Genomic DNA, 14,728 nt, shown 5'->3' on the forward strand with positions numbered 1-14,728 from the left:
CCTCACTTGGTAAATAAACATTGTCGCATTGCACGTCTGTTTGTACCTGTACTTATAATTCTTTTCTAAGTAAAAGGCAACAATCCACAATACATTTGTAGGCCCAACGTAGCCCACAACACTTTTGACTCCACTGCCTCTCTGACTATCACTATGTTGACGTATTTTCCTTTTCACTCAGCCATTTTTACAAATTCATCTTTACACGCTCTGTATTTCCTCCCTTCACGGCTGCTCTTCAAACCATGATAAATTGGCTTCTGTTCTCACTACTACTTAGACAATTTATCAGCAAAGTATGGCTATAACTTCCTAATTTGTGACGTCTAAGCATCACTAAATCATGATTTACTCGCACATTTAATATTACTGTCTATGTACAGAATAAAAGTTGCAGTTGTTTCACATGATAGTAAACAATAAAATCTACCATCATTAATTATGTACCATAATTGTCATGAGAATAAGTAGATAGTCACAGATTTTTTTTTGACAGGCAGAGTGGACAGTGAGAGAGAGAGAGAAAGGTCTTCCTTTTTTTCCGTTGGTTCACCCCCCAGTGGCCGCTGCAGCCAGCGTGCTGTGGCTGGCACACCACACTGATCCGAAGCCGGGAGCCAGGTGCTTCTTCTGCACCCATGCAGGTGTAGGACCCAAGGACTTGGGCCATCCTCCACTGCACTCCCAGGCCACAGCAGAGGGCTGGACTGGAAGAGGAGCAACCGGGACAGAATCCAGTGCCCCGACTGGGACTAGAACCTGGGGTGCTGGTGCCGCAGGTGGAGGATTAGCCTAATGAGCTGCGGCACCAGCCTCAAGTTTAGATATTTTAAGTAGTTGTATGGTTTTTTGTTGTTGTTGTTGTTTGTTTGTTTTGACAGAGTGAGACAGAGAGAAAGGTCTTCCTTCCGTTGGTTCACCCCTCGAAATGGCTGCTACGGCCGGTGCACTGCGCCAATCTAAAGCCAGGAGCCAGGTGCTTCTCCTGGTCTCCCATGTGGGTGCAGGACCCAAGGACTTGGGTCATCCTCCACTGCACTCCCGGGCCACAGCAGAGGGCTGGACTGGAAGAGGAGCAACCGGGACAGAATCTGGTGCCTCAACTGGGACTAGAACCCGGTGTACAGGCGCTGCAAGCGGAGGATTAGCCTAGTGAGCCCCGGTGCCTGCCGATATTCACAGATTTATTAGTCAATAATACCTATTTCAAGTCAGGCATTGTGTCAGGTTCTGGGAGTAAAATGGTAAACAAGGTACACATGGTCTCTGGTTTTGCAAAGCTCACAATACATTACAGGGAAGAGACAACTAAGCAAGAGATTAAAATGCTGCTTCATACATGTCACAAATGGACAAACATCAGATACTCCAGGTCCTCAAAGAAAGGGTTGTCAATCCAGATTTTAAAAGTTGAGAAAAAACTTCCTAAAAACAACAACCTGAAGGACAGGGCTCGGGGATGAAGTGAGAGAAGTGTGTTCCATGGTAGGGGATGCATCTTGAGATGATCTTGGAGGAGCAGAGAGCCACGCATAGGTGAAAGACAGAGTTGGGCATGACAAGAGTGCCGAGGGAGAATGGAGAAATCTGCTAGCCAGAGACTGAGCTGAAGAGTACTGAAAGTCAGGCCCAGTAGCTGAACTTTATCCAAGAGCAAAGAGATGGCCAGGATCCTCATGAGCAGCAATTAGCACAATCAAGGTATGTACTTTGGAGCTTCCTACACCTGGAGTGTGAGAATGGCTGGGAGAGCAAGTGATGAAGGGTTCGGGGCCATGCAGGAGATGCCAATGGCATCAGCGTCCACCAGAATCAGGGCACTGAGGGTGAGAGAGGGGAATGGACGAGAGGGAATTTGAGAGTAGACGTGACGTAATTAAAGACTGATCAGATGTGAGACGTGCCAGAAAAGGAGCAGAGAATGAAAATACCTAGCTTTCTGGCTTGGGCAACCAGGATTGGAGGAGAATCAGTGGATGAAGGTGATGAGGTTTATGATTTCAATGCCATCAGTCTCCTAGGCACTACCATTAAAGCAACAAGGGTTGCATATCCCTTGCATGGCATTTCAAGCCTTCTGTCATCAGACTTGTCCTTTTCATCCTTGTCTGACACTAAGCTCCTTATATCTTTGTATGAAAGGGGTAAAAACCCACAGTTCAAAGATAAAGCTCTTGTAACATCTGGATCGCCTGACACTTGCTGGCCCAGGAAGTCATTCCCTACCCAGCTATATTTGAGAAACATCTATTCATTCCCAATCTTGAGCTCATCATATTAATTTTATATATATTTTAATTCTATCCGATGTTCAGTTACCCCTTTGTCCTCTAGGCAACCTCCCTATTAAGGATGTGTTACGTGGATGTGACACATTGACATTGAATGCGCTTGGATTTCAATCCATTTGCACTCTCATATTTTTTGGCAGCATGCTGCTTGATGTGTCTCGGCATCACCAAGCCATTTATTCCTGAATGTAACAAACCTTTCCTATCAGTTAGGCACTATGCTAGATATGGTACTACAAAAACCTAGGCTATGAACTTACCCATAAAACATCTCAGGCAAGAAGGGAGTCTCTCTCTCTCTCTCTCTCTCTCTCTCTCACACACACACACACACACACACACACATACACACACATACACACAAAGGCTCTCAAATATATGCTTAATGAAACAAACTAATGTCCCTATGAGAATGGTTTGAGCTCCAAGTATTAAAAACCGATAATCATCTCTATCTTGTTTCTTAAGTATCTAGATAATATGTAAATTGCACAGGTCATGGAAATTCAAAAACAAGTTTAATTCAAGTTTTAAAAAAAGGCTCAGGGCCAGCAGTGTGGTGTTGTGGGTTGAACAATTGACTAAAATGCCGGCATCCCATATGGGTGCTGGATTGAGTCCTGGATGCTCCACTTACAGTCCAGCTCTCCGCTAATGCGCCTGGAAAGCAGCAGAAGATGCCCCAAATCCTTGGGTCCCCACCCTCCATGTGAAAGACCCAGAGGAAACTCATGGCTTCTTGCTCTGTGCTTCTGCCTGGCTCAGCCCTCACTATTGTGGCCATTTGAGGGACTGAACCAGTAAATGGAAGCTTTCTCTATCTCTTCCTCTTCTGTAATTCTGCCTCTCAAATAAAATAAATAAATCTTTTTTAAAAAAAAGGTCCAGTGGTAGAATTTGTTACTACTTTGGAGAAGCATTTTTGAAAACAAATGATAACTTGAGTAACAGTAACTAAAGTACCAGTGTAACAAATCTGTGGTTGTGGAGGGATACCTCACATTCTGATTTCAAGTTAAACCTTACCAAATAGCCCCAAACATTTTATGAAATAGCTCTAAGTCATGGACATTAATAAATATTAAATTTCCAACCACCATCTTATCAATGACTTTGAAAGAAATAAACTTACTCCTAGTAAAAGATTATCTACCCTGCAATAAATATTTGAAGGTGACAATCTTTTCAATGGGGCAATCTTCTTTTATCTCCCAGCTTCTCCTTTCTAGAAGCCTTTTCTTACTCTCCCACTACAAACAACCTACATAATGTTAAGTATAGTTTAAGAAATGTACTCCATTATTAGATGCCTATTAATGCAAGAGGCATTTACTGAGAGCCTATGCATAAATGTTATGGGTGATAAAGAACAGTTGACCACTGTCTATGGGGCAGACAGATCCACATAGATAAGCATAACAATATGATTTAGGGACTGCGATAAATTCTCCTATAAAGAAGAGGCTACACGATCCTTTGAAATTAAACACAGCATTGAATAAACCTGGGCAAAGCCTTAAACAGGCCAGTCCTAAACCTACTGCTAAGCACGACAGAAGAACACTCAAGAAAAAACAAAACAGGCAAGGTTCTGTCTCCAGGAGCTCTAAATAAGGGAGAAATAGACACCATTAAATCTGATTCAGGAGCAGATTGAGATGAGTGCTATAAAAAGAGCTCAGCACAGTGTGCTCTGAGAGACAGGGCGAGGGAGAAATATGATGTGAGTAATCTGGAAAGGTGGGCAGAGGAGGCGGGTTCTGAAGCAGGCTTTTTAAGACAGACCAGGCTTTGACAGGGGAGGCCTTTATGTGAGGCAGTATGGATTAAATGTTCTGTCATATTCAAAATTACAGCCCTTCCGTCATCTCAGTGGCTTGGAAAGGAAACCAAGTGCTTATAGGAAAAGTGATCAAGCCCGCCTATTCATTTGTGGTGTGTGTGGCATGCGAAGGGGAAGGGAGGAATCGTGAATGGTTCCTCCTCCTCCCTGACATAAAAACAGACTCTGTCTCCCAAGGTCAGAGTCTGTGACATGCAGGGGGACACCCTCTTCACCAGGGCAGAGAACATCAGGAAGCCCACTATGGAAAGCCACCTTCCTCATTCCAAGAGTCGGGTGCTGGGACGTGGGTCACCTCAGCCTGGACACAGCGCATCCTCCCTCCATGGTTCCCTCTTGGCAGAAGCTACCCTTCCCACTGAGATTTCCAACCTGCCTCAAACATTAAAAGCAGAGCTTTTAGTAACCCTGTCAATACCAGTGTATTCACTTCATCTGAGCCTGGGCTTTTGTAAGCTCAGAGGATGCAGCAATGTAGCTATCACAGTTTAGTAAAGATGACCCTGGAAGGAGCATGTTTTTGGAGATACAAAGAAGAGCAGAAAAATGGTTAAAAGGTGAGGGCTAACAGTTCATAAAGTGTCACAGCAAATGCGGGCTATGAACACATTGAAGAAAGGATTAGGAATGCCATGTTTCATTTGAGTCTACATTCTGACTTCTTGTCTACCACTTTTCCTTCAGACCCTGGTATCCTAAGAACCTGATAATTATGTATAAAACACCAAATGCACCTCAGTTTGAGATTTCTTCAAGGAACCAAGTCAGTACTCATGATTCCAAATCTGAAACTCTAACAAGCAGACCACACTGCAACCAGGTTATACATAGCTAGAAACATCCTAGAACCTCCAAAAGTTGACATCAGTTTTTCTTTGTGACTCAGTTACCCTCTATCTTCTTAGACTAACCTTAGCTCCACCAGAAGTACCCTAATATATTCTGAGTTGCAGCTATTCAACTGCTGCCTAAGCCTAAAACAACGGATCTTATTTTGTGGTTTAACATAAACTTGTCACTTTAGTTTGGTCTCTGCAGACCACAAGGATATGACTTTGCTGAATCCCTTCCATAAGAAAACCACAGAATTATTCACTCACCAACCACACTAACTTTAAGCCTCAGAGTTGGAGTTCAAGCATGTTTTCTCTAGAAACTGTGAAATGGGAAAAATACATGGCCCCATGGGAAGACATGGTATTTAGCAAGCAGCAACTCTTGCAATTCTGGTTGCAAGGATGACAGACTTCACTTCTCACCTATTTAGTCTGTTTACATCCCCAAAGGACTCCTTTTGCAAATTTCCTTATTCTTTTCAAATGTCACTTTTGCCTAATAATCTGGTTTTTGAAAATTATTTGTTTTTATTTCCTTCCTTTAAAGATTTGTCTATTTGAAATTCAGAGCTACAGAGAGAGGGAGAGAAAGAGATCTTTCATCTTTTTGTTCACTCCCCAAATAGCTACAATGCCTAGGGTGGGACTAGGCTTTAGCCAGGAGCCAGGAGCTTCTTCTAGGTCTCTCACATCGGTGCAAGGGCCCAAGCACTTGGGCCATCTTCTGCTGCTTTCCCAGGAACATTGTCAGGGAGCTGGATCTGAAACGGAGCAGCTGGGACTTGAACCGGCACCCATATGGAATGCAGGCATGACAGGTGGTGGCTTTACCCACTACTCCACAGTGCTGGCCCCCAGTAATCTACTTTTAGGCACACACTCTGAATCTTAGCTAATAATTTTCAAACTAATTTGACAACTCCATCTTCATATACCCTTATTATTATTGCACTAAGTAAACAGGCTAATTCCTGACTTATTTTGGTTAATGTTTGGAATGACAGTAGGAAAAGGCTAAGAGAATATGAAGAGAAAAAAGATGGTTAGATTACCTCTAAAGAAAAACATTTAATTATTAAAACTGTCTGTATATAGCATATATCTTTCCTTTCTAAACTTCCTATTATCTACACATTGACATTCCATCATTTGATTGCAGCAAAAATGAACCACCAATAAGCTCAGAGGAAAACAGAAAAGAAAAATCATTTCTAAGTTTGGTTTACAGAGCTCGTTTGCATAAGAGGTTGCATGAAGCTAATGATGATAACAGAAATATTAGCTAACATTTACCAAGCTCTTACATTCCAAGCACTGCTGTAAGGCTCTCATTTGTGCCAAGTTAATCCTTACAAACTCTGAGAGATAATTAACCTTATTCTACTTTCTAGATAAATTAATTGAGATATAGATTCATTAATAACCTGTCTTTAGTTACACAGTTAAAAAATGTTAGATCTGGGATTTGAATCCGGCAATTGGCTTTCCAGAGTCATGTCTTTAGCATTAAGTTTGTTTGTCTCTCTCAGGGTTTTGTGTTCAATCTAAAACAGTGTTTCTATTCATTTTCCTTGTTTCTCTAAAATCATATAAAATTGGATAGGTAAGTGAATATGCAGTTTTTGGAGGACACAGTGCATAACTCATCTGAATCACAATGGGGTTTCTGGTCCTACAAAAGTTCAGAATAATTTATTTACTTGTCAACTCCCCATATTCGAATGGATGCTTAATTGTTGAGTTACTTCACACATGAGATATAGTCATAGAATAATTTAACATGTTCATAAATACAGCACCTAGAAAAAAGGATTACCTACCATTAATTCCATTTTACAGCCAATGTATATTTTGAAAATTTTAAAAAAGATTATTTATGTATTTGAAAGGGGGGGGGAGAGAAAGAAAGAGGGGAGAGAGGGAGGGAGGGAGAGAGAACCATCCGCTGGTTCACTCCACAAATGGGCCATGCTGAAGTTAGGAGTCAGGAACTCCATCCCAGCCTTCCACATGGGTTTGCAAAGACCCAAGTACTCAGGCTATCTCCTACTACTGCTTTTCAGGGTGCATTAGTAGGGAGCTGTATGGGAAGCAGAGCAGCTGGGGCTTGAACAAGCTTCTGATCTGGGATGTCAGCATCATAAGCAGCAGCCTAACCTTCTGCCCATCAGTGTTGGCCCCAAAAGATTTTTTTGTTAAGGCAGAAACATATTCAATCAACACAATACAATAACCAGTAGATGTATTTACAAAGTAGCCCTGGAAAGGGTGAATTAAACCACAATGTAGCTGCAGCTCCAGGGTAACCACACTAAAGAATACTGCTGCCCTCTTCCCTAAGCTCACCTTCTCCCTGCAATGCCCCATTTCCTATCACACTTTCTGCACTTTGTCTCCTGCACAGGCAGAGGACTGGTTTTATTTGTCCATGCTACTCTGTGCAGCGTGTGGCCACCAAAGGTTTTGCTGGGTAACTAAAATCAGGAGCCACGTCTTCCATGCTGGATATCACTCCCCCCCCCCCCCCAAGCTTCCATGGTTCTTGATGTATATATCCTCCATGGCATTCAGAACAAATGGACTGAAATCACAGATTTAGACACCTTGGCCCTCACTGGATTGTGAGGTCACAGTCACTAACACTGTCTTAACACATTGCATGTGTAACAAATTGTTCCAGAAGAGATGCTCTAACATACAGCTTGAGGTGCTAGGAACACACTGCTATCTGGAGCCCAGCCTATACCCTGGTACATGATGGGTGTTCAGAAATAGGAAAGATGACTACTGAAGCAGGAACATGTACTTCTTAAATTTTAAGTTATTATTGGCAACATTCACCACCTCCCACAGGATCTCAGGAGGTTGGGGTTCAAAGTTGGTGATAATTGGTACATCCTGGTAATCTAGTTCATGATACTCCATTTTTCAATCTTTGGACCCCAGGTTTTCCCAGATGGCCTATGAGTACTGTAATTACCACTGTGGCTTTTGACCAGGATAAATCTTGTCCTTTATCCCTCTACATGAAACCCATCTGCTCTTTAACCATGCTGACTAGTCCTGTACTAGTTCTGGCACAAGTGGGTAAGGCTTTTGTATATCTGCTTTTTGTTTTTGGCTTGAATTAGGGAAAGGAAAACAAGGCTAATCTTAATAAGTCACAATAAATCAGATAAACAGGAGAGGCCTATATGAAAATAAGCTTTGATTTTTAGTTCCACATATTTGAAAGCTTTAAAAACTATGTTTGAGAGTGCTATGAGGATTATTTCTTTCCCCCATCTTACCCAGATTTTCATTAGTTTCCTTAACTGCTGACAGTAACTTAAAATGGATGAGACCAGAAATGTGTTTTGATACCTTTAATTCTTGTTCATAATTTCCTTTGATTTTTCAAAATCGTCTTTCCACATTTGCAGGTAACTAATTATCATGTAACTTAAGAATGTTCCTGCATGCCAGTGCTCTGATATCACAAGAACCCTACAAATCATTGCCTCTTTTCTTTTTGTCTCCTCCTTCTAAAAGCTATTAAACAAAAGTTAGGAGTGTCATATAGGCTGGCTCAGAAAGAACATGGCCCTCTCATCTAAAAATAGGACACTTATGAAATTCAGGTCAAACTGTAGATATCTGGACAAGAATTATGGTATTTTAAGAATTGAGCAAGACTTAAGAGGTTACCTACTCCAAAGCTACCCTTTCTCATTCCAGCTAATTTCTGCAGAATATTTTCACATACTCTTCAGTTTGTACTACAGAACAGTTAAATAGTGTTTGTTAAGTACTACATGGGCATGATTTGGGGTTGGCTAACCCAGTTCCTGTCTTTGTCATTCTACAGTACTTTCTATTTGGCCATATCAATGGAGATATGTCATGTCCACAGCCCTTACAACTAAACACATTTCTATTGGGCCTTACAAAAACAAATCTCTCCTTGACCTTTTCCTTGGTATCTCAATGTTAGTCTTTTTAGCAACTTGGTTTAAAGTTTTCATTTTTTCAGTTCTTTGTATTTTTACAGGTCTGTGAGTCAAGGCAAATGATTGCTGTCAATAACCTGTGGCAGGGCACTGATTTATCTTTCCTCATGAAAATTTGGCAACTCTTTTCATATAGGTGAAGATTTTTAACCTAGAGGCAAAAGAACTCTTTCAGGATTAAAAGCTATTTAGAGAGGCAAATCTGTCCAGTGCAAACAGAAAATGTCCATTCAAATCTATTTCATAGCCAAGAAAAGAAAACTCTATACATTGGAACATTATGTGTTATTCAGTCTTGAGCCAAAGCTTTCCATTGAAAATTACCAGGAACCCCTTTCACAGACTGAGCTGCATGACTGCATCTCTCTCCTGTACCTGCTTCTCTCCCCTTCATTCATCCTATAATGTTTGCTCTTCTGTGTTAACTCCTCCAAGTAACATATTTAAGCCGGGTGTAGTATCATTTCAACACATGTCAAACTTGACATATGTGGTTCACCTCCAAAATCTCCAATCTCCCTCCTCTTGTACTCTTGGTTTTTTGCCCTGTTTCAGGTTCTCACCGGCCATCATTCAAACTATTTTGGTAAGCCTCCTAATTGATTTCCCTGCCTTCAATCTCTGCTTTACAAGCAAACTTCACCACTCAAAGACTGCTAAATCTGATCAAGTTTATTCCTGTCCTGCAAGAGTTCCCCATCATAGACACCTTGGATTCTATGCTTTGGTCAAACATTTCCCAGAAAACTACAACCTGAATCCTGTCTGCTGCTTTTCCCCATGTCTTTCCACATTCCTACCAGTCATGTCAAAACATCAACAAACAACAGAATCTTTATGCCATACTCTTTCTTCTAAGGTTTGCACATGCCCTTGCTTTTACTTGGAATTCACTTCCCCACTTTTTTTGTCTACTGAACTTCATCATTTAAGGCTAAACTCACCATACAATTAAAACTTCTTGTCTGGCCAGTAGGCAGATATTCTTCACCCTGCTTTTCCACAATAGTTTTCATAAACCTATTTTAGCACTTCATGTATAATATTATAATTCTTTCTTGGTTCTGTAGCCCCCACCATACAGGAACTATTTTTAGGGAAAGAACTATGGTAGTTATCATAGTCCTAGGGCATAAAAAAGAAGACCTGATAAATAGTATGTTCCTAATTATGTGCTGAGTAAATTAACATTATTGTAGAATCCAGAGCACTGAAGATACAAGTGAAAAAGAATTCCAGAATATCTACCACAAAGAGAGAGATGAATGAATAACCTAGGGAAGGTAGAGTTTCCCAAACAATGTGAAACATGCTAAATTCAATAATGAGCTTTAGTCTTTCTTTGTGGTTAATATTGTATATTCCATCTTTCCTGGGCATTTTGCAAGATAGTCTCCTTGGGAATAGGAGCCCTATATATCTTCTTTGGCCCAACAGTAATGTTTTAGCTATAGTTCACTTCCCATACTTCATTCTTTCTTCCTGAATAACAGCTGTATTTGTGCATATCTTCTTAACTAGGTTACAAGGGCTTTCAGGTGATGAAAGGTACATATATCTGTTCCAGAAGAGTGCCTTGCTCACAGTTAGTATTCAGTAAGCACCTGATGAGTGCTTTAGAAAGTATTCATTCAGGAAAGAATGAGAGATTTTGAAAATGATACCTTTTGAAGGTGATATTTTCTGTCCTAAACTAAAAGGCTTCACTCTGGAATACAACCTTAGTATTAAACTCTGTGGCAAGCATGTGTTGTTAAGTAGAGCTGAGGAGCAAAACCAGAGGAATGCCAGGTTAGATATACTGGACAGGAACATGCCCATCTCAAAAACAAAAACAAAAACATACCATACATGTGAGGTTGTAATATTCTCCACTTATGAAACTGGTACTATAAATTGCTTAACCTGGTCTGGAAGGCTATTTATATCTTTTTTATTATCTCCCAACAAATGACTTACTCTATTTCGATTGTCAGTGGAGTACAAAAAGGGGGTTTGGGGTCAGACTCTTTGAACAAAATTAACTGGTTAGTGTGAGAACTGAACTCCAAGATCATGGTCTCAGTAGCTTAGTCAACTACCAATAGCCTAATCCATCTTCACTGGACACAGTTTTCACATGTTAAGTTTCAGTAGGCAACAGCACATAGATGAAGAAATGTGGAAGACAACTGTGTTTGAATGGAAGGTAAAAATTGAGAAAGAGTTGGGAATGTACAGAAACACTGACAGAGGCTAAAGAAATGGGCCTTCAGAGTGCAAATTACCTGGTATTTACTACTTAGGACTGTGCTAAGGATTCTTGCATTTAATTTACAGAGTGAAGCACTTCTGAAGAGGAGCCAATCCAAACATTTTAAAGTAACCAGAAAATTAGAGGGAAGTTGAAAAAGTTGTGAGCAAAAGTGCTTTAAAGGTTTTTACTTAGATCCCATCTGCACATCTGTTCAAGGTGAGCATTTTAGACAGAAAGGCAACAAGGCAACACTGGTTTTTGCTCCATATAAGGCATATGACCCAGTAACAAGCATTCCAGAAAGATGAGATCGAAGATGGAATCAGTGTGATTCCCATGTGGTCTCTTGTTTCCCTAAAGTCACTAGGTGCACTGGACATTTTGGTCCCTTTGTATGCAGGGTGTGTGTGTGGGAGGGGGGGAGTAAAGGGATAAGGAGACTGATATTCAAGTAAAAGAGGTACAAGAAGCCCCATAAAATTTAAACCTAGGTCCAGCATTGTGGCATAGAGACACTGCCACCCCATATGGACGCCAGTTCATGTCCTGGCTGCTCCACTTCAGATCCAGCTCCCATTTAATGCCCTTGGCAAAGCAGCAGAAGGTGTTCCAAGTGCTTGGGCCCCTGACACCCACGTGGGAGACACTGAAGAAACTCCTGGCTCCTTGCTTCGGCTTGGCCCAGCCCCAGCCATTATGGCCATCTGAGGAGTGAATCAATGGATGGAAGATCTCTCTCTCTCTCTCTTTCTCTCTCTCTCTCTCTGTCTGTAACTCTGACTTTCATATAAAATAAATAAATCTTTTAAAAAAGAGATTTAAACCTATAAAATGTTTGGGCATAAAAAGTAAAAAACACTTTTTTAGTTTTTAAAACTAAAAACACATGTGGAAGTGATGCTGTTTTATCTAGGTAAGTGTTCTAGACACATGTCAGGTAAGAAAACTGCAGTAACAGACAATAAAAAGGGTAGAACAGATACTTTTGAGAGTCTGGGATCCCTTCTGTGAGGTGCTAAAAGTTTTAATGGAGGAAGTTCACATTTGCAAGAAGAGCTGTGTTCTCTACATTCTTGATGGAGGACTCCATCAGTGATGCCAGGCCATGACTGTATATTAGAATCTTCAGGGAAACTTTCATTAAAGAAAAAAAATTGCTAATTCTCGGTGCTTCTCTAGGGATTTTGATTTAATTAGTCTGGACTGGCAACAGTAGTTTTAAAACTAGTCAAGTTATTAACTACAGTGAGAGCTGGGCACTAACTACTTGGCTAGATTTGAAAGGGAGAAAGAAAGAACAAAAGAGAGAGAGGAGAAAATTGAATAAGTCATCTTTCATCCCCTTTTCTCCTTAGAATTAGGTAGTGTTTCCAAAAGAGTGAGATGACCACAGATAGTTCTTGAGATGGTATTTGATTTGACATCATATGGAAAAGCCTTCATTGAATATATGTATCTTTACATATATACATCTGGAAATGTATAAATATGTTTGAGAAATATTAGAAACACAGAGCAGCAAACCAAATTTAAGATTTCACATATATTATTGCTTAGGATGAGCTCAAGAAAGTACGGAAGTTTAGAGAGTGAGTCTACTGAAGTGAACGAACTGTAAATTCTGGTACAGGTAGAGAGAGAAAGAGATACTGCAAAAACTTCCAAAAGAGGTAGGAAAACACCTGGAGGTTGGGGAAAAGCAGCCCAGAACCTATCAAATCTGCCTCCCCAGAACATAGCCGTGCAGCCAGCCCAAAGCCAGCCACCGTCTCTCTGCTTTTGTTAAATAGATGCCAGTGTCTCATCTCAAGCATTCAGATGCTCCTGAACCCGGCTTAGACTCAACCCAGCCTCTCCGAGTCCCACAGTCAGGATCCAATTACTGATGCCAGAGATGTCACTTCTTTCAGATTCAAACCTTAGCTAAGTTTAATGTAGAGCGGTGTGACCATCTTTGTACAACACCATGAAAAACAAAACAAACAATGCTCACAGGGCATCGCAGCCTCACAAGCGCAAAAGCGAAACTGAGGTGACCCAAATGCAGGTTATGCAAACTCCAACCTGAGGGTGAAGGGAGAGACAAAAACCCCAAACCAAGCAAACAAAACCAGCCTGTGGAAGAGGCCTGACCTCGCTAACATTTCACTCTTTATTTGCCATTCTCAGGCGTGATGCAACCTCCATTGCCCAATTTATATTTGCACATTCCTGCCTGTCCACAACCACCTTCAGAAGCTTCCAACTCCATAAAATTCCTTTTAAAAAGTTCAAGTGAATAGAGCAGGAAGAAAAAGCCAGGTGGCTCCACCTTTCCTTGAGCCCAACAAAGTATGCTGAGGCCTGGATTCCTGTAGGAAGGCAGGCAGGCAGGCAAGGGGAAGTGCTGGGGCAGGCCGAGGAGTACCTGACAACCACGCACCCATCTTTCCGCCACAGTTCTCACGCCCACTAGATGAAGAACCGCCAAGAGCGGCGTGCACACCTCACCCTTCTCCCTGCCCCGCCTTCTGCTCCCTGTCCTTTCCCCAATCCAAAGGGCACCAATGATGGCAAGGGTGAGCGGGGGAGAACCGTGCCCAGGTCATCAGCCCTCCTCCTCCTCCTCTCCCTGCGGGCTCTTGTCCTCTCTCCGGTCACCCAGTCATCGCTTACACCTTTGCAGCACCCAACAAAATGGCAGGTTAGCAACAGGCGAGACTCAGATCCCCGGCTCCCATTCTAGCCAAGCTGGCCCCCTGCCAAGCCCAAACAGCCCTTTTCTCTCCAGGTCCCCAGTCCTCCGCCCCGCCCGTCCACCTGCGCCTCTCCCGAGGCCATTTCCGTGGCCGGCGGGGGAAACAGGTGCCGGCGTAACAGGTGCCAAGGCGAAAGGGCCCGGGCGCCCGCGCCAGGTATGCAGAGGACCACGGGAGGGGGCGCAGGGAAAGGCCTCGGCAAACGGGAGGCGGCCGAGGGCGGGCTCAAAGGTGGAGACCGGCGAGGCCGGGCGAGGATGCCGCCGCCTGCCCTATCCCGCGGGCGCGACCCCGGCCGCCGCTGCCCCACTTACAATCTCCAGGCAGACGAAGGCACCCGAGTAGGTCCGCAGGATGGCGAGGCCGGCGGGCAGGGTGACCCGGGGTGCCGGGAAAGACACGGCGGGGTTCGGGGGCGGCGGGACTGGCCCTCCGGCCGACATGCTGCCGCTCCGCTGCTGCGTCTCCGCGCGCCGCCGCCGCCGCCCGCTCCCGCCTCCACCTCCCGGCGCAGCTCCGGGCCGCGGGGTCCGGGTGCGCGGAGCGCGAGGGGGCGTGGCCCTCCGCGAGCGAGGCCCCGCCCCGTCACGTGGGCCCAGGTGAGCGCACCTCCGCCCGGCGCCCGAGGCGGTCACACGCACAGGTGCGGCCGCCGCCTGGCACCATCCTTACTGCCCAGCTCTCCTTGCCCCGCCACTCCGCGAGCCAGCGCCCAGTGCTTCCCGGAGTCTCCCAACGCCCGTCCCCACGTCGTTCTTACTTTCCACCTGTTCTCACCCGGCTCCGCCTCCACCC

The 14,728-nt window shown here is 43.4% G+C and overlaps 1 protein-coding gene across 1 annotated transcript in view; it reads right to left on the reverse strand.

Annotated features, from left to right (window-relative positions):
* MAL2 (mal, T cell differentiation protein 2) overlaps window positions 1–14,453 on the reverse strand; it is a 33,501-nt gene extending 19,048 nt beyond the window's left edge. The window contains exon 1 of the mRNA XM_062188071.1: window positions 14,248–14,453. Coding sequence (XP_062044055.1) covers window positions 14,248–14,376 — 129 coding nt within the window. The 5' untranslated portion in view covers window positions 14,377–14,453. The remainder of the gene's footprint in view (window positions 1–14,247) is intronic.
* Window positions 14,454–14,728: the final 275 nt, after the last annotated feature.

The sequence above is a fragment of the Lepus europaeus genome, chromosome 4, assembly GCF_033115175.1.
Source record: "Lepus europaeus isolate LE1 chromosome 4, mLepTim1.pri, whole genome shotgun sequence".
In the NCBI taxonomy this organism is placed as follows: domain Eukaryota; kingdom Metazoa; phylum Chordata; class Mammalia; order Lagomorpha; family Leporidae; genus Lepus; species Lepus europaeus.